The sequence below is a fragment of the Ooceraea biroi genome, chromosome 8 (assembly GCF_003672135.1).
Source record: "Ooceraea biroi isolate clonal line C1 chromosome 8, Obir_v5.4, whole genome shotgun sequence".
Lineage (NCBI taxonomy): Eukaryota > Metazoa > Arthropoda > Insecta > Hymenoptera > Formicidae > Ooceraea > Ooceraea biroi.
The window spans coordinates 11283576-11305810 of NC_039513.1; the positions used below are offsets into that span (position 1 = coordinate 11283576).

Below are 22235 nucleotides of genomic sequence, written 5' to 3' on the forward strand. Positions count from 1 at the left end.
TCCGGTTATTGTGTCGAAAGCAAGATTTTTTAATTTTACTTTGATTTTATGAATTTTCATATATGTATTTGCGATATTGTTCTGTGGTAATATCGAATACACGATAATTTCTTTAATTTCATTATTATTATAAAATCATTTGTTCTACAGTCTACGTTTCTTCATACGAAATTTATTAAATAAATAAATAAACTTATTAAATAAATATTAGTTAATTTATTAAAGTTTAATCGCTACAGCTTTGAACACATATTATTAATCTATCTTTTCTCATATTTATATACACGTTATGTTTAAAATACATACACAAATGAGAATATGTGATATACCTATGTACTCGTATCAATTTTCTCATTTATCTTTTCATTTTGCATTCGATTCTATTTATTTCTATCGACCTAGATAATCTTTGAAAAATTTATTCAGTATATTTCATTTTGTATAAAAGTAATGAACAGCGGAATTTCTGTCATATAGTTCGATCTGGTTTTACTCGGATAATTATTTATTTATATAATATGCACCTTTTGTTTAAACAAAATTCCGATAAGATGCCATAATTGCTGCATAATGCTGACGAAAATACGCTAGAGCTACAAAATGTCTACTTTAAAAAATATCAGGTACGAATCCATCATCGCCATAATCATCGTTATACTCGTCAGCTCCGGGGGGCACAAAGATCCCGCCGAGCATACCTGAGAGATTCTCACCCAGCCCCATCGCTGAAGCTACCCCGAAGACCAATCTCATCATCAGCAGTCGCATAAAATTAACCACATTGGTTTCCTTGCTTTGCAGCGACAACTGTGTTGTTTTCTTCGATCTGCTTTCGGCAAATCGAATCTGTGGATCATGTTAAAGAATATTGTACGAATAAACTCCAAAAATTCATTAATGCAGAATTATTTAAATTTTATATATGCAATGCCCCAGTAAAAAAAACGTTTATAAGATGTTTTTGAAATATATAAAAAAATTGATATAAAATAAAATTTTTATAAAATATTAGAAAGATATAAAGATCGTGCAACACACAATAATGGTGGAATAGAGATTTGAACGCCTTATTAGGTTCCATTGTTATATGGAAATATTATGTATACATATAGTATGATCAGAGAGCAAATTTTGAATATGACATTATTGAACACATAGAAAGCGAAAAAGATTCAAAGAAAGAAATTTGAAGAAAGTAGTGCTCGAAACTCACGCTGGTGCAAACGAGCAGAATTCCCAGTAGGACTATTTGGGCTCTCATGCTGCGCTTCCTAGTGCGCGTAATAATCACTTTTAGCGAGAAAGAGGATCGGCCAGATTGGCACGACAAGAATTGACAAGGACAATCGACTTTTATCTAGGAAGACGACGTCGTGCTATCTGACGAGATCACGACATCCGCGTGGCCGCGGCGATCTATCGTGCTACGTTTGCCGAGCAGAACTGAGGAATATCGAATAGGCAGACGCCGGTCTCGATCCACGAGTCGGCGGCCTTTTTTCCACCACGACGACTCACTCGGAAGAGAAGAGAATAGAAGCAATGCGGCATGTTCGAAACTCGCGACGAACACCCGCTCCTTTTTCGATCGGACGGGCGAAATCGGACGTGTAGATGTATACTACGTACACAACTGCGAGAGAACCTAAGTTATTTTACGATAACGGTACACCATGAAAAACGGCATCCAGGCCACAGTCTCGACTTAACGCGTTTCGCGCCATAAGGACGGCCGCCAGTCATCGGATGCCTAGCGATGCGTGCTGACTAGCGCATGCATTTATCGTTACATGATGTAGTTTAGTAAGCTCTTAGATAATATCATTTGACTGAATCATAATGTGTGTGCGAGATTCGCACAATTATCCTCACATTCTCCAAAATCTGGACTGTTATCACAATTATATACTTAAAAATATATGAATATAATTCTTATATATAGATCTGAAGATTATAACTTATAACAAAAGTTTATCGAGTTAGTTAAACTTGTTTAACGATCAGATATTATAAAATTTCAATAGTGTTTCAAAAATGTATATTTATTATCAATGATATTGATGACACAAAATCTGAATAACTATTATTCCTCAATAGAATTTGAATGAGATGAAAAACTAATATGAGAAAAATTTCATAGATTCGTAATTTATTAATTTTTGGTGCATGCAGGCATAGAAAAAAATATATCTATTAGAACAACATTATTTGTATAATAAGATTTTTGGAGGCACATACATTTGATATTTTAAAAGTTTTTTCTATTAAAATGTGAATTAAAATATGAATGGAGTTTGATAAAATATATTCTTTTATTATAAAAATGGAAGTTTTTATTCTCGCGTAATCTTATTACTTGTAACTTAAATAATGTTAATTGTCATTGAACAAAGTATATAGCAAGAAGTTATTCACACGATAATATTCCTTCAATGCTCCTAATGATAATTTAAAATCGTCATATCTTGGTAGCGCCTTTAAACTGTCGTTTATCCCGAATCTCTAATCTTGTGCTATGACCTGCTTACTATTACACGAAAAAATGATCCGCAGTAAATTCCAAGGATCTACGTTGCTAGAAAACGTATGAGAAATTAGCCTGAATCGTAAATGCCGATGAAAGCGGGCACGGATCGTTAGCCAGCGCATCATCCATTCGTGCCGTATATTACACGATGTGTTACGAAATTTTTTTGTCTAGTAGAGTTAGCTATCATTTTCATGGAGTTATCTTAAGTATATATTAAAGAAAATTAAAATGAGTTATGCAAATCAAGCTCGAAGCGCTTTAATAAATTTGCTATTCATGAGTTTATTTACAGCGAGTAAAAAGTAAATACCAACACAACGGCAATATTTAATATTTAAGTACCAGTTTTAATTGCTTGCAGTTATTTGAGAGTTTTTAATCAATATAACTTTCTGTAGTTTAATATAGAGAGATAATGTAAAAGATAATGTAATGTAATAATAATGTAAAAGAAAAGTTTCTATTAAGTTGAAACAAAATAAAATTTTTGTTTATGTAGTAAAATATGTTTGCCTCAAACCTAACACAATTACATTTTCAAGAAATATCAGAGAACTCTGCGTTTCCTGAAGCAAACCGGATCGCTTTAGTAGCCGATCATAAAACTGGAAAATCTATTCGTCAGAAATTGGAAATTGTCATTTAAAAATAAGATCCTTAAGATGTAGAGCATTTATGGGATGAACTGGATCGTAGAATTTTAAAATCAAAGAAAAGAAATCTTAAAGTGTATAAAGCGATCCTATTTGAGGTGTGTGTGTGTGTGTGTGTGATAAAATCGAATCTAATGTTCAAGAAGTTTTAGTTAATTATATACCATGACTTTTAGAAACTGTGATTAAATCAAAGGGAGATCCAATATCTTAACTAATTACAAATCATTCGTATTACATTATTTGTAAAAATTGCTTTATCATGACTATTTACAGCGCGAATCAGTAATAATTAATCAGCTCAAGAGCTTAATAAAATTCGATGAATCGATTTGTATTAATCACAGACAAGTTGATGCAATTAGAACCACTACTAGTTCGCTATAAGAGCCTAAGATGACTTTGCTAACAATAAGTGGAACATCTTGTATGATATAGTGTTTTACAAAATCGAATTATTGAATCCTTTCTTCACTGATGATTAAATAACCAAAAATATGATTTTTCCCCTCCCAACACTTAATAGAGTTACTAGAAGAAGTGCCATTAGAAACACGTTTACATATTTACACAGTCTCTCCAGACTGGTACATAAAAAAATACAAGACGTTAATTATTTTTTTTAATACACTCCTTACGATACTGCAAGTGATTATAAGATTTTTTGAAGCAATCACTGCACTCCGTTTTCGGAATTGCCTCCAAATATTGATATATTTAAAAGATATCGTATTTGATATAAAAAAAACTTTTAGATATGTCAGTTAACATGTCGAAAAATCTTGCAAACACAGAAGTCTGATCGAAGGATTTCAAGCACGTTTTCGGAGATACGACTTGTTTCTGGCGCGGTGCTATACATAGAGCATCTATAATGTCCTCTATACAGTTACACAATCGAGCATACCATCTAAAACCTTTGGAATGATCAGAACAATCATTATCATACGCACTTTTCATATTTCGTATTTCGCCAGCTGTTTCGTGCAACTGAAACCAAAATTTAATATTGGCTTTTTGTGATTTTTTGACGAGGTATTTAACATCAAAATAATAACGCAGACATACTGGTATCTTGAAATTTTTGATGAAATATCAAGCTGTATAACGCAAATAAAAATAAAAAAATGCAGTAAAAAATTTTTAAAAACCTTTCATACCGAAGTCTGAAGAGTTCGTAGTAACAATAGAATGATACCAGCTAGTCTATCTAGCTCATAATGCATGCGTTGCACTTGCAGTTTTATTGGAAATTTTTTCGAAACGCTAAGAAGAGAATACAACCATTGGCTTACGTGTTCTTCTGACATGAAATCATTAGATATTCTTTTGAATAATGTAGAAAACAAATTGTTTTGTACAACGATGTACCAATTACGTAGAAGAACATGAATGAGTGCATGTGCAAATTCACAGAAGGAAACAAAAATATTTATTAATTTCGCGATGTACTGGCAATGTTTATCAGGTGGTCGGATAAGATTTCTTATTAAATATTTATTCTTCTTGTCGGAAGGGTCTTCAAAGGTTAATCAAAACTTTCTTCGCTATGAGGCTTCTTTGATGAACTGCGTTAGCAGTTTAATGTATGAAACAGTACTAAAGTGCACCTGTCGGAATATTCAACGGATGACGGGAGAAATCTTGCAACCCAGAAACAAACGAAAAACTTTTGGGGTCTAGCAACATATGTAGGAAATAGAAATCTAAACATAAGTAAATCCTATTCTTAGGTAAGTCAGACAAATAAAAGAGTGATCAAAATCCTATAACTATTCTTCGATAAATCATTATCCATCTCTGCTAACTACTAGATCAAGGATAGTTAGTGCCTAAGATAACGAATCCGTCGAGCAAAACCAATCTCATAGCTATTCGGACCCTCTCGATAAATTAACATTACCAAAAATTTACAAACTTTACGTAAAAGCTACCCACCTTTTCTAAGTTTTTTTCTATTCGCTCTCCTATTCCTTGCCAAAAATTCTAAACTCCGATCCTAGGGATTAATAGAAATATATATATAGTTAGATAAACATATATTTACTTTTATCGCTTCTTTTCAATCAGTTGTTACTGAATAGAGCTCAATTCTGCTACTTTAGCTTTTTATGCCGATGTAACAATAATTATAAATACAATCCGGAGTTACTTGTAAGTTAATACCGAAGAGCAGAAATTCACTCGATAATCTAAGAAAGCTGTATTCCCATTCAGGGTCTCCGAACTAAAGAACTTATTTAGAGACCAATTTAGAGAATGGCTACCCTTTATAGCAAAGCAAATTAATTTCTTTCTTTTGTTTTTCATTCACTCTCCCTATTAATAGCAGTTCCTTAAAATTACGTTCAATTCCGGTCAAGTGTATACGAATATATAATTCAATTTTATAAAACATCACACTAAATATTCTCCATACTCCATGGACGTTGGTGTCTTACATGAAGACGCCTTGAGCTTTCAGCGAATCAGTAATGCATGTTTTTTGTATTGATATATTCATCTATGATTAATATGAGTAATAGTCGATTTATCAGTAAACATCAGTATCCTGTTGAAAATAAATTCATGAAATTCATGATGCATTAAAATGTGGTATGGAATATGGCTGAAAGAAGTGACGTTTAAGAATGCGTACAATACTCGTCCTGTAAATATTAGAATCTTTCTCGGAAAGTGACATGTGGATTACGTGTAACCGCAGTTAAAACAACTCTCCCCCTCTCTCTCTCTCTCTCTCTCTCTTCCAGTCGAATACTTCATAGTTGAAGTGTCGTGACTCCATGTTGTCATTTAAGTCGTTTTGTTGGCGATGTCTTTCCATTTCTCTCTGTCGGAAGCTAATCTTATATGTTGTTTTCCTGGAGTGGATTACCTAAAACACACCTTCTACTTTATTAGTTTTCAAATGTGCTCGAATTTTTTTACGTGAGCAAACACTTTCTGCTTCACGAAAGTGTTTAATAAGGTCAAAAGTAGCAGAAGATATGGTAAACGCTTTTTAGATCATCTTTAGACAATCTCTGCACTTCACAGACCTTTTTTCGTTTTCACTATAAATATAAAAGATTCCTATTCTCTCTTCTTTTGTAATAATTTAGAGGGAGAGAAGGAGATCGAAGGAGAGAGAGGGAAGAAGGTAAGGATGAGAAAGAGAGAGAGGATGGGGGATTTTCTTTAATTCAGTTACTGACGTATCAGGACGATGAAGTACTAAAGAAAGACAGGATACGACCGTCCGGGACCGGACATAATGAGTCCGGCATACACAAATAGTTCTGGAAAGGAAGAGAAGACCTTTGTCATTGTTGTGATGGTCGATAGCACTGCCATGATTTACATATTGGCGTGATCAGAATAATGCCGCTAAATATGACGCATGCTCCTAAATCCATCATTAAAATAAACTAGTTCTAGCTTTTTTTCTATAAGGCATCATTTGAATTTGCAATTCGAGGTTTATACGATATCGGGATAATCGAAATATCGATTTTAGTTTATATAATATTCATGTTTTTTTATTACCTGTGTCCCATTTTAATTTTGTATACATACGATTACTTCTAAAATCAATTTATTGAAACAAAACTATGTTGAATCATAAAATTATATAAAAGTCTCAACGTACAGTCCACAGAATGTGCATAGATTACAAGGAAATTTAACGCTTCATTATACCTAATTATGTAGTATCAGAAGCAGATTCAGCGGAACAAAGGGAATCAATATTCAATGCGACTATTTGCCGGTGCATCCGGTGTTCCGCTGCTGTATGTTACACATGCTATGTATATCTACTAATATAAGTACACGATACAAATACACGTTGCAATGCTTATAAACCCAGTTAGAGACATTCGTTGCAACAGCATAGAATGCGCAGATATCAACATATGTATAATATATGCGATCTATCGAATACTTAAAGTGTGCTTTCTCACACAAATGCTTGCCAAAGAAATAATTATTATTTAGGAAAGTGGTTCGCCTCGAGGCTCACGTCGTGTCGATTTCTATAAGTATCCCATTTCCATCGACTGTGTGCGAACGAATCGATGCCAATCGGGATTTAGCGCGCGATTATTTGCAATTACTGCAAACGTGTCATTAAATCCAGTGTCTTCCACCTGGCTCGACTTCGGACTAAAAATATCAGTAATCTGTTATCGTTCATTCACGTGTTTCACGTGTTAGATAGACTTTATAATGGTGCACACATAACAGCGTAAAATGATGAGTAACGATGGAACGATTACGAGAGTTATGATGATGATCATTACACGAAATATTGTTATGAGTAGATCATTTTCTTCTCAGTGCATTGTATTGGATTGTAACATATATTCGCACGTCCTGCTTTTTAGTGTTTTTAATAACGAATATATGTTACAGCCCATATTATTTAAAAAACTCATATTATTAAAAAATAATTATTATAAAACACTAAAAAGCGGGACGAATACATGTTACAACCCAATATATATATTGACATGTGTGTCATCAAATATGGGGACAATAGGTCATACTGCCATCCTTCTTCGATTCACTTGCCGTTTGGTTTCCTTTTTCGTTCCTCACGGGAAAGACGACTGCTGGCCGATCCTTCGTTAGTGCATGCTCCACCTTCGTGGATGACGCTTTGCTGAGAATTCAGCTAATATTTTTAATCGCAGTTTTATTTGGCACAGACTGATCTTTCGAACTTATACATGCGTTTCTCAATTTTTTTAATTAAATTTTATTAGTCTTTAATGTGAATTATTTGTTTTATTATTATACATTGCATGTTTTTTATGAAAGACAAGTTTATTGTCTACGTAATAATAGTTTATTGTAAAGTCAATGTTAAATAGTAAAAAATGTTTAGTGACTTTTTCTCTTAAGATTTATCAATTATTCATAAGTTTTCATGAACAGGTGAACGAATGTACTATATTAAACTTTAATTAACTGCGGTGTGTGTTTCACGTTTTCAATGGGCAAAAATTTTCTTCATTGCCAAAGATTAATGCGGAGAAATCATTATTCACAATGAATACTAGTGAAGTTAAAGTGGGCTGCTTTCAAAAGTTCTTGGTACTATTACTCGGAGTAAACTATGTCATTGTCGCCATGAGTCATGCGTTGCCAGTTTTTCACAATTATACGCCAAAATTTTATTGTCAGGTAAGATGGAATCTGAGAGACTGAATCGCGTAAAAACTTTGATTGAGCAGAATGAATTGTTTAATTCAATGAAATACTTATATATGAATCAAAGCTAGACAATTTATTATGTATATATATATGTATCGACATATATCTGTATGTGATCCACTGATATTAATTATGAACATGAATAAAATACTGTTATAAAAAATATAAGATATTAATTAATAAAAAACAGAATTTAAAAATTTAGGAGGATGCACTGTATTCTCTATCATTAATAAGAAAATACTTTGCTTTAGAATGCAATAATTTTTTGTACGGAAAAGAACCATTTTTTACGTGTTCAGATGAGAAATTCAACGAATAAAAGTTACGGTTGCCAAAGCATTGTAAATTCATCGATCAGCACCAATGTAACTGCCGCATCATCAGGAGTGCTGATCTTTACATCTTGCGCCGGTGAATACCGCTTTGTGACGGAGTTCGCGGAAAGTAGTGTGGTCACCGAATGGAGCTTGGTGTGCGAAAGAAGATATTTATCTTCTCTTGGATCTACCGTTTACTATACCGGGGTACTTCTGGGCGCATTGATCACTGGTTTCCTGGCCGATCGCTTCGGTAGGCTTCCAGTTCAAGCAATATGCCTTTACGCGCAAGGCATGATGGCGGTGGCACTTTACATTGTACAGGTGACAAATAAATAATTCATTATTTCATATCTTATAGTTTTTTCGACTCTTTTATATTCTGCATTATATTATCTTCTAGTGGATGCAGGCGTGTGTGTGTTCAAAGTAATTCTTTCTTAAATGTTTCCATACTTACGCGATTTATTATTATTATTGCAAGCCGTTGTTCGATATTTAGAGAAGAAAAGAAAACGTAGCAATATTAATGAATATTACGAAATGACTTATTTGCGCAGGCAAAATCAGAAAGACATTTTTTTTTAGAGTTATTCTGCATTTCTGGTATTGCGTGGTCTCCAAGGGGCATTTGTCCAGGGGCTGCAGAACTCTACGTATATTCTTTCCCTGGAATTATTCCCGATGCGATCTCGTACTGTTATCGCATTGATTATGCAAATCTCCTGGTCAATCGGTCTCGTGCTACTTGCGGTGCTGAGCTATATAATACCCAATTGGCGAATTTTGCAGTTAGCCATCTCTGTACCAACTGCAATCACCGTGTTGTACATTTGGTAAGGAACAAAAGTCCAAGAGAAAGTGGGAAGAAAGAAAGAGAAGGGGGAGGAAAAGGAAGAGAGATTGTTGCAAAGACTAAAAGTGAAGACTTTTATATATTGTATTAACAGGATTATACCGGAATCACCAAGATGGTTGTTGGCTCGAGGTAAATCGACGGAGGCCGATATAACAATCGAAAGGATAATTAAATATAACGATTGTTGCACTACTTGCACTACTTTGCGAGCAACTATTCCTGTGCAAGAAACATGTGTAAAAAATACCGCAGCGCTGACAAATCTAGAAAGAAAGTCTGATGTTATCAGCGTCGATTTGAAAAAAGCGAGCACTGATGAGGATCAGCGAGAAGCTGCAAATTTGTTAAATGATTCAAAATTAGTCGAAGAAGAAATTATAAGTATATAGAAACTATTTTTTATATTGTTATATATGTATAATATTATATGTTATATATATATATGCATTTTGTAGTATATAGATTTATAAAATGTTAATTAGAAAAGATACAGTATGCCAAGATCAACTTTTTTCAATTAATAATCTAGAAAAAAATATGTGTTTTTTAGCAATATCCAATAATTGTAAATTTTTCTAGAGAAGTCTGTGAAGACTTCGGCTAATATGGAAAACAGACTTTCTGAAGTGGAATTATATCAAGATTCATCAAGTTCCGAGCAGAACTTTGATAAGAAGTATTCGTCTTCGAGTTTAAAATATGTTCGGAAATCAAAAGTAATGTTGCATGAACAAAGGCTGAGTCTAAAAGTTGCGGAAGAAGCAATGTTGTGTAAACCGGCGAAAGAAAAACCGAGCGAAAATGAAGAAGAATATGTGGAAAATTATGACAAAAAGCACGCTAGAAGTAATATAGGATCAATGTTGAAAGAAACGTTCAAATCGTTAACGTTAAAGAAATATGGTGTCGCAATACTTTGCCAATGGTCAGATTATTTCAAAGTAATTTTTTAACTTTTTTCTCTTTTTTCTGGTATCTTGATTCTTTATATCCTGTTTGTAAATGCATCTAAACAATTTTGAAGTAAAATTATTTGTGGTATTCTTAAAAGTTACGAATTTATCACTTTTTCATCTTTATAAATAGACATTATTGAAGTTCAAACAAATAATTTGTCTAATTAAAATCATACAGAGATATATCTGAACATATTTTCATTTATTTGATCAATTATATCTATGCAGCATATTTAATATAGTAAAATAAATTTTAACAAATGAAATTATATTGAAAAATAAAAGTGGTACTATTTTATATATTTCTTTGTCTAGTAGATATTATTATAACTAAAGAAACATAAAAAACAGAAATACAAAAATAATATTTTATTTGTTTATTCAAGGTTAACATCTGCGATGGCATGTTGTATATTCACTGATCTGTCACCAAGTGTTCCGATTAACAGACATGTTATGTTCGCCCTAAGTGGAGCCCTTGAGGTAGCGACATATATATTTATGTTCTTCATATTATGTAGATATGGTAGACGAATGCCTATGTGCGTGTATCAGTTTCTTAATGGCATCGTTTGTATTCTAATTGCGGTCTTTCTGATTTTGAGCAGTACTACTTCGCCATGGCATGGTACGTAAGATGAATTAGAGAAATATAGTCTCTTTTACAAATTTAATATTTTTGTATAGTTTTTTGTATTTTTTCTCTTCTGTTATTATATTTACAGCTATGACAAGTGAAACTTTATTACATATTAAGCTTTACTTTTAAACATCTCACATATCTCTCATTATACGTTAATTAATACATCTGTTCCCCATAATCGCTGTATAATTTAAGTTTATAATATAATTATGATTATATATATATATATATAAATTTATATTATATAAACATAATTATAATTATATTTATATAATTATACTTAATCTAATAGTACAAATATATAACATAATAAATTCTGATTATTTTACTTGGCTATTTATTGAAGAAAAAAACTTCGGCAAAGCACAAGCATATTATATATCAATTATTTAACTTTATATTAAAATTAACATTTCTCCACCTTATTTGCCACATATACACATACGCGCGCGTGCACTCATAATTTGAACCGTAATATCAGAATACCACTAATGTACTTTATATAGCATACAAATTTCACTAAAATTTTAAAACATAAAAACGTGTGCCTTTTATCATATTTATCATATAACATATCAATATTATTATTTCAGATCTCGTGAAAATTGTAATATTTCTGTTCGGTCGAATAACCGTCACGAGCACTATTTCCATTGCTTATCTCTACACTGTTGAAATATTTCCAACGGTGGTACGAAGTACTTACTTAGGTTTGTGCATAGTGTTTGCAAAAACTGGCAGTTTAGGCATATCGCATCTCTTATTATCGGTACGTTACAACTGTTTTTAACTTTTTAAATTTTGATTATTGTTTTAATTTATTTATTTCTAAACGGTGCCTCTCAATTGCGTTATTCTCGAATTTTTACGAACTTACTAATTTTCTGACTGATTGTGAAGTTAAATAATACGTACGTATTAGAGATGCAAATTTGTTTATTAGGGACATATGGCGCTTCCAGTACCGTTATTGGCCGTTGGCGTATTATGCTTTGTCTCCAGCATCTTGGTTCTGATCTTGCCAGAGACGCTGAATAGAATTCTACCGGATCAAATGACAGATATAGAAAAAATTGACGATAACAGGAATAGTGTTAATCAATCAGAAATCAATACGAAAAAAAAGGAATCGTCAGAATGGCAAATTCTCAGGGAAAAACTTTTTTCAGAAGATTGGGTGGATGCTGGCAATGGAATCTTGGTGAACTTTATGGAGAATAAAAACGTTGAATAGTTAATAAGATAGAGTAAAAGTTTTTAAAATTTTTGTGTACATTAAATTTAATTAATATTTTCAATTTATTATATTCCACATTTATTTAAAACGCCGCTTGTTCGCGAATATCATATAGTCAATAAATAAAATTAATTTGTTTATGCACGATATCATGTATGATAATAAATCTTAGTTTTAAGTATAAAAAGTAGTATAAGTAAATGTATTAATAAAGTAAACAATCTGAGATACTCTTTAGCTGAAATAAGTTTGAAACGGTGATAATACAATAGATAATATGACTAACCGTGAGAATTTTCTGTGCATATAACATAACTTGGAAATCATTTATACGTTTACTTATACAAATAATCGTATTCTACTTGTATGTCGCAATATTACGTCTAAGAACACATCGACTAATACCGACTAATGCAATAAGATTGAATGTCTGGAAGAGATAGATTTACTTGATTTTCTCCAATATGCTCTTTCTACATTTCCTTAACATATTATCGTTTATACAAGAGAGAGTTGCGATTTCTCAGTGTATAAAAGATGGAAAAGTTCGTGAATTATCACAGTCGAGCATATCAATTCTCATAGGAAATTGCCACATGCGAAATCATATAAGACATTATATAAGACAGACTAACATCACACTAACATGTAGTATAAACGTATTCAAAATTATATGTTCAGGGAACTTTAGGTTGCGCGATACCATTGTTCTGAGAGTTGACGTGTTGCGTTTGTTCGGCGGCCGTTTGCAAAAGTCTTGTTCGACGTCGCGTGTAGTGCTGCCATAGCAAGATCTGCTGGTCATCTATAAATTTTGTACACTGCGAATTCACGACTTCCCTTCTAAAGTGCTCGTACTGCAGCAGGTCCAAGAAATATAAGCACATAGGGTACTTCAAGTACTTTGCGTACTCCGGCTCTTTCCAATACAATAAATATTTCAGGTAATTGATAAAGGTTGAATCCTTAAAGTAGCCACGTTGTGCTAGAACTGCAATTACATCATACATGAAGATCTTTCTTTTGAAATGGGCTTAAATTGCAAAGTATTATCTTTCCTTACAATTCAAATAATTTGGATTGGCGAGGCATTGCACAAACTCTAACTCGACTTGAAATCGTAAACGCTGCTGATCATCCGTTTCCGGAGCCCCTAAAGCACAAATTCTGATTTGTATTCTTTATCTATAAACAGTTTTCTAAAAGATTAAAAGACAAGTCGACATTTTAACTTCGTTAAATAGTTAAATAACAATTGACTTTGCTGATCGTCTGATCAAATAATAATAATTCTATATTATCCAGTATGCATGACACAAAATTAAAATATCTCCTACAAGTATTAATATGATATTATAAATGATATATATATAAAAGGACTGACATAATCTGGAAAAATATAATCTGATAAACAAAAATATTAGAAATTATTTAATATACATAGAATTGTTTTAAATCTGTTATTAGTGTGAAATTGCAACCTGACGAGATTAGGTTAAGTCAAATTGGAACAATAAACACACAATTGTGAGCGACATACCGTTCATCCCAACGAAAGAAGGTTTTCTCTTCATGAGCCCTGGAGGATCATCCAGCCGATTCATGCTACATCAATTTCTCCGAAGTTCGATATTTGATTATTGTAATGGAGAGGTTATAACAACAGGATACATTCGCATATAATACTTTAAAGTTGAAATAGCTTGCCACTTGCCGATGAGCCGCTTTTTCGCGCATGCGCAGTAATATGGGGGCATGATGCAGTACTGTGCTACGTTGGTATGACAGGTTTCCTAACCTTACAAGTCAACTTTAACGATTAATATCTCATTTCGCGTGGCAGAGCGACACTTTTTTCTGCCAGATTCTTTTGTTTCGTGTAAAAACGCGTCGAATGAGCCTAATTTCATCGATTTTTGAGGTGAGGCAGCCAATAATTTGTCATTTTGAACAAGAAACTGGTATATGACTTGTAGCTGAGTACATGTTCATAATCATTATTGCTCATCATTTGTTAGATATTTAAGAAAAATATATATATATTGGGTTGGCTAAAAAGTAATTGCTTTTTTTTTTATATAAATAAAAGGCGAATTTTTCATGGGAAACAAAAACTTTATTAAACAATATATTGTCCATTTTGTTTGATTATCTTTTGCTATTTTTCAGGCAACTTCATGATTCCGCGCTCAAAAAAGTTCTTATCTTTTTCAGCAAAAAACAATTCCAACAACGATTTGATATCCTCATCAGCAGTAAAGGTTTTACCATTCAAAGCGTTTTGCAAAGAACGAAACAAATGGTAATCTGATGGTGCCAGGTCTGGCGAATATGGTGGATGTGGTAACATCATGGTAACACATCCCATCCAAGCTGCAACAATTTTTCACGAGTGACCAAACTTGTACGTGGTCTAGCGTTATCATGGTGAAACACAACACCTTTGCGATTCACCAATTCTCGACGTTTCTGTTTGATGGCATCATTTCATTTATCCAGTTGACGACAGTATACGTCTGAATTAATGGTTTGATTCCTTGCAAGCAGCTCAAAATACACAGTCCCACCAGACTGACAGCATAATCTTTCTTTGGTGAATATCTGCTTTTCAAGTGCTTTCAGCAGGTTCATCGCGCTTGCTCCACGATCTTTTTCGTTTGACGTTGTTGTAGACGATCCATTTTTCGTCGCCTGTTATCATACGTTTCAAAAATGGATCATTTTCCTCACGTTTCAAAAGAGAATCGCAGATGTCAATACGCTTAGTGAGATGAATTTCTTTGAGCTCATGTGGTACCGAAATATCGAGCTTACTAATGTATCCAAGTCGTTTTAAATGGTTTTCAACACTCGATTTCGATATGTTAAGATTCTCAGTGATCTCTCGTGTCGTTAAACGCCGATTGGAATCGATCAGTGCCTTTATTTTGTCATCATCAATTTCGATTGGCCTTCCTGAGCGTGGTGCATCTTTCACATTAAAATCTCGAGATCGAAATTTAGTAAACGAATTTTGACACTGCCGCAGTTTTAAAGCATCTTCGCCATATACATGACATAACTTTTTATGAGCTTGCACAGCGTTTTTCCCTTTTCGGAAGTAATAAAAGAAAATATGACGAAAATGTTCTTTTTGATTTTCCATTTTGAAATCGACGGCAAACAAACAATTGTTAACGAAATCGTGTACTTTCTTTTTGTAAAACAAGCTTGAACTGTGAGTTGTTAACCTACATAATGAATTTGCGGTTTAGAATGAAGTTAGTTACATTTCAAGACATGTATGTCTATCTATTGGAAAAAACGCAATTACTTTTTGGCCAACCCAATACATAAAATGAGTGTTTTAGAATTAGAAATGAGTCTAAAGAAAATGGTTGTACAACTACTCTTGATGTAAATACAAGACAGAAAACAGTAACTCCTAGTTGGTATCTTTCGCCAGTAATAAGTTTAAAATAGAATTTTAGAAAACAATAATAATAATAACAACCAATTATTATAATGTTTAGGAAAGTTAGAGAGAGAAATTGTTAAGACTACTACAATTTAGATTATATTTAGTTATTAAACTATCTTCATTTATTATTCACATTATATTATTCAAATTTTAACATGTTGCTTCGTTATGTTTCAGTGCAAAGAAAACTCGATGAAGGGACTGTATGTAAACTGTGTCACAACGAATTGAATCTCGAAAGTAGACAAGGTAGACGAATCGTTTGACGGAATGGCCGAGCATAATTTTCCACCGTTGAAGAATGATCGAATACTTAAAGCTGCGCGTGGGGAACCAGTCGACAGAGTGCCAGTTTGGGTCATGAGACAAGCTGGGAGATATCTTCCGGAGTTTCAAAGTGTCAGAGCTCGGAATGATTTTTTCACTGTGTGCCAAAATCCTGCATTGGCGTGCCAAGTGACTTTACAGCCGATAAAACGCTTTGATCTGGATGCCAGTATAATATTTTCAGATATTTTAGTGATTCCACAGGCAATGGGCTTAAAAGTGGAAATGGTAGCGGGAGTGGTGAGCCTTATTTTCGTATTTTGTAGGATTATTTTAGTAGCAATAGCCAGGAGTAACGTTCTTTCTGTATGTACGCGTAAATAAAGGAAAGGGTTTTCCACCAGGGTCCAGTCTTGCCTGAGCCATTAGCCGGTCCCGACGACTTGGCCAGACTTGTGCGACCGAATGTGGAAGAAGCTCTGAAATATGTCGGGGATGCCATAACGTTGACTCGCCATCAGTTGGATGGAAAAGTACCATTGATAGGATTCAGTGGCGCGCCTGTAGGTGACCCAATTTGATGACGTTTTGGTAACATTGTACATAACGCTAGTTGCACATGGGTTTGTTATTTTTTAGTGGACTCTGATGGGTTACATGATTCAAGGAGGTGGTAGCTCTACGATGGCAAAAGCGCGATCTTGGTTGTACAAGTATCCGGAAGATTCTCACAAATTATTGCGAATGATTACGGACATTATCGTGGATTATTTAGTGATGCAAGTGAAAGCCGGTGCTCAGGTACAATTGGATTTGCTATAACCATTAAACCTGCTTCTTGCACCTACATAAGGAGACGTACATGACATTCGTTACGAATCAAACCAAGCGTTACCTTTTCTTTTCAAGCTACTCCAAGTGTTTGAGAGCAACGGAGACTATTTGGATGATGCATTGTTTGCGAATTATTCTTTCCATTATCTGAAGCAGATTAGCGAACGCGTACGAGCACGATTGAAGGAAGCGAGTATTGCGCCAGTGCCCATGGTAAAATATTTACAACTCTTCTCTTTGATTGTCCCTACATAAAAGCGCAGCGCGATCGTACGAGCCAGACACGTGTCATGTAGAAATCTGTTCCCAGATTGTTTTCCCGAAGGGTGCGACTATGAATTCCTTAAAGATTCTCGCGGAGGATCAGGGTTACGAGGTCATAGGGCTTGATTGGACCATAGATGCCGTGGAAGCCAGACGACAACTGGGACCTAACATCACCCTGCAGGGGAATATGGATCCTTGTGCAATGTATTCTCGCGAGGTACGTATCGACATTTTCTTCCTTCAAATGATCGTACACCCGATCGCCTTATTCAAACGCGATGAAATTATGAAACTTGATGCAAATTCCCTTGCTTTTAGGACGAAATTGTCGACCGTGCACGAAAGATGGTGTCAAATTTTGGTAAAAGCCGATACATCGCCAACTTGGGACACGGCATTTTACCAGACACTCCCATTGCATCTATGGAGGCCTTTATTAAGGGTGTACATTCCGCATGAATGTTTCTCTTTCTTTTTACGCGCTTTAAGACACGCGTTGTAAGCGTTTGTTTGTTTCAAGTTTCATTGTTAATAATTATTTTTAAAAAAATTATGAAAGAAACAAGAAAAATACATTGATACCTTTTACATTGTCTCGTCAGTGTTTATTAATTCATCGAGGTAGATGCGTTATAATATGTCTAATGTCAAAAGTATTTTTTGAACGCTATTTTGCAATAGAGGAAAGTCTTGTCTCGTCCGTTCCATCACGTTTTTCAAGTAATCGCGAAGAATCTCTTCGTTCTGGAATTCTTCGCTCAGCGTAGCGTCACTCTTGAATATCATCCTGTATCTACCGCTTTTAATATCCTGAAGCATCTTTGATTTTCGCTGCTTGAACACTAACACCTGCAAATTCTGCGAGAGACGACGAACATTCGAATTATTGGACAATTGAGGAAACTTTGGAAAATAAAAGAAGAGAGAGAGACGGCAATCGTAATTCCAGCATTATAAAATGTAAACTGAACAAAGAAAGAAAAATAATTGCACGATTCGCATGAAACTACATACGTAATATTTAACAGCTTCTTTTTGTACGATTCCCTGATCGACGTCTGGCATTACATCTTTTATCATTTTCAACACTGTCTGCGACTCGTTGCATTTCTCTAGTGCACTCTTTATTTGACTTTCCAACTCGAGTATCCTGCTTTGAACGTTTCTCGCGTCCTGTGTAACAAATAATCCATTACGAGTGATGTATCGCGACAAGGAAAAACTTTTCTCGCACCATCTCGACAGAACGAGACTGGAAAATAGATTAAAGATTCAAAGTTTGCGATTACTTTCGCGATTTGCTTGATCTTCAGCTTTTGATCGGCGAGTCGCTTGGTGAATATCACTTTCTGATTGTGTCGTCCTTTCGGATCCTTTTTGAACGTGCTCATTACTTTATCCAGTATAATGTCCCTTCGCGTCACGCAAAACTCCATATCGTGAATCAACTTCTCCTGTATTCTACGCAAATGCGACAGACGCATCTCCATTTTATGAATCTCGCTTTTCATCACTGCGATGTCGCCACCGCTACTACGCTCCTCTCTCAATTTCTTTACAGCTTCTTGTGTCAATTGCACCTAAGAGTGTAAAATTGGCATATCGTCACGGTTATTCCAAACGAAAAAAGGAAAGGAAGAAGGGGAGAAAGGCATAATCGGTCGAATCGGGCCATATTGGAGCGTAACTGGTACGTGAAGAATTACCTTTTTCTCCCATGACAAACTTTCTTGCTTTACCGCATCTAGATCGTCCTGCAAAAATGCCTTTTCCTCGTACAACTGCTTCAAGTCGGTCCGCAGCTTTATCAAGTTTAATTCCGCTTCCCGGAGAGATTGCAATCCCGCGATTTTCGTAACGACCGTTTTATCTTCTAACTGCTCCTTCAGTTCTTTCTGTACCATCAATTGCGTGCTCATCTGCGTCGCTCTTTGCTGCAGCAGGTTTAATATCCTCTCCATGTTCGATTCCTCTCTGTTGAGCATTTCCAAGGCATGCTCCAGCTTCAAATTCTTTTGATCCATTATCATAATCTCCCTGTTAAGAAGACCGAGCTCTCGCAATTGCGAATCTCTCTGCTGGCTCAGGGTGATCATGTGCCCCTCTCGGCGGATCCAGAACTGCTGCGCCTTCCGATTACCTCGTTCCATCTCCTCTACGTCCTTTTGCAACGTTATTATTTTCATGTCCAGCGGATTGATCTCTTCCCCGCCCGTGTGCGATAACATCTGACGGAAAAACGACGATATTGCAAGGATGCTTCGAGCCTCGTGTCACGAGTCTCGATTCGCCTAACTACGATGATGTCATTACCTCCTCGATAGTTTTGCTCAAAGCAAGGAGCTTTACTCGTTTCCTCTCGATCCCCGTATCATGTTTCTTCATCTCCTTCTGGATCTCGTCCACCTGCTTTCCCTTTGCAGCGTTACCTTGAACTAGCTCTCCCAATTCCACCTTTTCCAGAGAAATCTGCAAATTCAGCCGTTCCAATTCCAATAACTTGCTGCCGTACGAGTTTTCCGTTTCCGCCAATAGCAATTCCTGTTCCTGCATCGTCTCTTTCGTACCCAATAATAATTTATTCAAATATCGCGCCGCTTTGTCGTGCGACACTTTTTCCTCGAGCTGCCTGTATATCGTGTCTTCCAGTTCGTTCTGTTGAATCAGAAATCTTGCAAATTCTTTGTCAGCTTCCTCTTCTTCGTACAACGAACATTGCCATTCCTAAAATATGAGACTCACGTTACTCGTGTTACGGATCGCGAGAGACCGGACAGACACGCGTAAATACATTTAACGCGTATATCTATATTTATCGATGCAATTAATATATTCTGTTTCCCAGCCAAATGCTTCTTCATAAATATACAACGATGTGTCGTACTTACGCCGTGAACCGAATCAAATTCACGTTGTTCCTGTTCGCTAAATTTTGCCATTTTTACTAATTCCGATTGCAAGTGATCGAGCTTGTCACTTTCCGTATCTACTAGTCTCGAATTGACCCGTACGTTGTCCTCTACTCGCACATGAACCGAAGTCAGATTCTCATTGTTCTCCGTCTCTTGAGCAGTTTTCTTCTTTAGCATTTCCATTTCTGTGTGCAATGTATTGAAGGACTCGCGTATCTTTCTGAAATGAAAAGATGCAGCTCCATTCAACGTTTCGTTTCTCGTTTCTCGAGCACAAACGATGGCAAAATCTCGCGACATTATATACATATACATATATTGAATCAAATATAATCACATCGAGCCGATACGTTTCCGATCGAGATCGAATAAAATTTAATATGTTACAAAAAAAAAGAAAACACGGATATTTACGTACTCACGCTCCGTGTTTAGTTGCTCGTAAACTTTATTCCGCTTAGCGATATTTGACACAACGGAATTCCAAGCGTCGCATAAATTCACGTGTTGTCTGTGTAACGCTTCGAGATCGGCATTAGCGTCGGCGATCATCCGGCTTATCTCAATTTTCTCCTTGTTTTTCAATTGTAATTGCACATCCAAACTAGCAATCTCCGTCTTGACTCTCCACACTTCCTCCATGAGCTTGAATATTATGCAATCCTTTTGTTGCTTCCGAGCGATCAGCTCTCGCTGGAGCACCTTGTTCTTGCTTGACGCTCGCTTGGAAACTGCCAAGTTGCTCGCCAACTCTGTCTGCCATTGCGAGAACTGCGCTTGTAAAGCCGCAAGTTGCTCCAATTCATGCACGAGGTTCTCCTCTTTCCTTTTTTCGTCCAATAATTTAATGCGCATGGCCCGGTGAATCTCCTTGGCTTCCCTCACGTGCGAATCCTTCCCTTCGCGCAACGAAACTATGTTCGTTATCATGTTTTGATACTTCTCAATCGTCATTTGCTGTTGCGCTATTTCCTGTTGATCGCGATACAATCGTAGACCCTCCGCTTCGTATTCCTTTTCCATTGATCTTATTTGGGCTTCCTGCAACATTTTGAAACAATTGTGCGGTACATACCAGAGTAAATAATGTAGAACTTCTCTGGAATCTGGATGAGATCCTCACCATGAGATTCTCAAGTAGGATATACTTACGAGCTCTGATATTTCGCTGCTCAATCTGCCGTCGACGCGAACAAGGTGCTCTCGCAGAGCATCCTGGAATCTCTTCATCAAGGAGTCGTCTGGATCCAGAACATTCGGCACCTCCATTTCTCCAGGTTGCTTTGCATCTGTCCACAAATTTTTGCTCCTTTTACCGAGCTCGATTGCCGCTTGTTCCATGTTGCGAGCGTTAAACGCCGTACCTGGAGATGACGAAGCTAACCTGTCACTCGCATGTACGGTCGAGGTATTCATCGTAGAACGGTATCGCGTGTCGCACGCACTCTTTATAAAAGAGGTTTTCTATCTTCGAATCAAACTAGGAAAACGTCTGCATCGCATCAAGTTGGATCGATGAATCCTCGTTGATTCAAACCGCGTATATATGTGTAGCCGCTCGTAGCCATGGAGAATAACATAACGTCACATGACATAAGTAAGAAAGATATGTAATTGCGTTATTTGTCTCGGTACGCTCTCAAACAGAGAGAGTTTACTTCTGTGAAAGGAAAAGACACAAAATGAATAACGTGGAATTTTATTTATATATAGTATATAATTTAAATATAAGCCTTTCGACATTATCGACAATTGATACAATCATGCGGAGATAATGACGTGTGATAAACCAGAAACTCACATTATCGACGAAACGTAAGTCCACGAAACGAATAGGAAATGTCAAAATTTATAGAGACATATTACTGACAAACGATACATGGGGAAGTGATTTTACGTAGTTTCACACGCGTGAAAACCCATCAGGTGTAAACGTCATGTCGTAAAAACGGAGTAAAGTACATCGTGACGAAAACTTTTTTTTCAGACGTTACGTCTCTCGTTGTTGAACGTGATATAGCACATTGTTTTATCTTGATTCTCGTTATCTTGGCTTCCGTGTTTGATACACTTCCCTCGTTGGTGCTGTTGTGACCAGATT

At 35.5% G+C, this 22235-nt stretch overlaps 5 protein-coding genes across 8 annotated transcripts; 2 read left to right on the plus strand and 3 right to left on the minus strand.

Annotated features, from left to right (window-relative positions):
* Window positions 1–110: 110 nt before the first annotated feature.
* On the minus strand, window positions 111–1697 carry LOC105280700. The gene is made up of 2 exons (XM_011341419.3): window positions 1214–1697; window positions 111–846 (listed from the first exon to the last, which is right to left on the minus strand). The coding sequence occupies exons 1-2, from the start codon at window positions 1259–1261 to the stop codon at window positions 610–612; spliced, it is 285 nt and encodes a 94-aa protein (XP_011339721.1). The 5' UTR covers window positions 1262–1697; the 3' UTR covers window positions 111–609.
* A 6126-nt stretch (window positions 1698–7823) lies between these two features.
* On the plus strand, window positions 7824–12623 carry LOC105280707 (solute carrier family 22 member 7). The gene is made up of 8 exons (XM_011341430.3): window positions 7824–8349; window positions 8682–9023; window positions 9288–9535; window positions 9650–9939; window positions 10138–10483; window positions 10901–11142; window positions 11751–11926; window positions 12101–12623. Exons 1-8 carry the CDS (start codon window positions 8215–8217, stop codon window positions 12389–12391), a joined length of 2070 nt encoding a protein of 689 aa, XP_011339732.1. The 5' UTR covers window positions 7824–8214; the 3' UTR covers window positions 12392–12623.
* Window positions 12428–14138, minus strand: LOC105280706 (mediator of RNA polymerase II transcription subunit 31). The gene is made up of 3 exons (XM_011341428.3): window positions 13935–14138; window positions 13458–13547; window positions 12428–13385 (listed from the first exon to the last, which is right to left on the minus strand). Exons 1-3 carry the CDS (start codon window positions 13996–13998, stop codon window positions 13072–13074), a joined length of 468 nt encoding a protein of 155 aa, XP_011339730.1. The 5' UTR covers window positions 13999–14138; the 3' UTR covers window positions 12428–13071.
* A 28-nt stretch (window positions 14139–14166) lies between these two features.
* LOC105280705 (uroporphyrinogen decarboxylase) lies at window positions 14167–17813 on the plus strand. 3 transcript variants are annotated; one of them, XM_026971951.1, is made up of 7 exons: window positions 14167–14315; window positions 16032–16421; window positions 16526–16684; window positions 16761–16922; window positions 17031–17168; window positions 17266–17439; window positions 17541–17810. In XM_026971951.1, the coding sequence occupies exons 2-7, from the start codon at window positions 16125–16127 to the stop codon at window positions 17679–17681; spliced, it is 1071 nt and encodes a 356-aa protein (XP_026827752.1). In that variant the 5' UTR covers window positions 14167–14315; window positions 16032–16124; the 3' UTR covers window positions 17682–17810. The 3 variants fall into 3 exon arrangements, with proteins under 3 accessions (XP_026827752.1, XP_026827753.1, XP_026827754.1); XM_026971952.1 differs by lacking the exon at window positions 14167–14315 and adding an exon at window positions 14742–14798 and having other exon boundaries at window positions 17541–17813; XM_026971953.1 differs by lacking the exon at window positions 14167–14315 and adding an exon at window positions 14947–14987 and having other exon boundaries at window positions 17541–17813.
* On the minus strand, window positions 17804–22069 carry LOC105280704 (coiled-coil domain-containing protein 40). Of its 2 annotated transcripts, XM_011341425.3 has the most exons (9): window positions 21936–22069; window positions 21287–21794; window positions 20553–21175; window positions 20111–20354; window positions 19536–19946; window positions 18929–19450; window positions 18512–18802; window positions 18237–18395; window positions 17853–18080 (listed from the first exon to the last, which is right to left on the minus strand). In XM_011341425.3, the coding sequence occupies exons 2-9, from the start codon at window positions 21548–21550 to the stop codon at window positions 17853–17855; spliced, it is 2742 nt and encodes a 913-aa protein (XP_011339727.1). In that variant the 5' UTR covers window positions 21551–21794; window positions 21936–22069. The 2 variants fall into 2 exon arrangements, with proteins under 2 accessions (XP_026827751.1, XP_011339727.1); XM_026971950.1 differs by lacking the exon at window positions 21936–22069 and having other exon boundaries at window positions 17804–18080; window positions 21287–21777.
* Window positions 22070–22235: the final 166 nt, after the last annotated feature.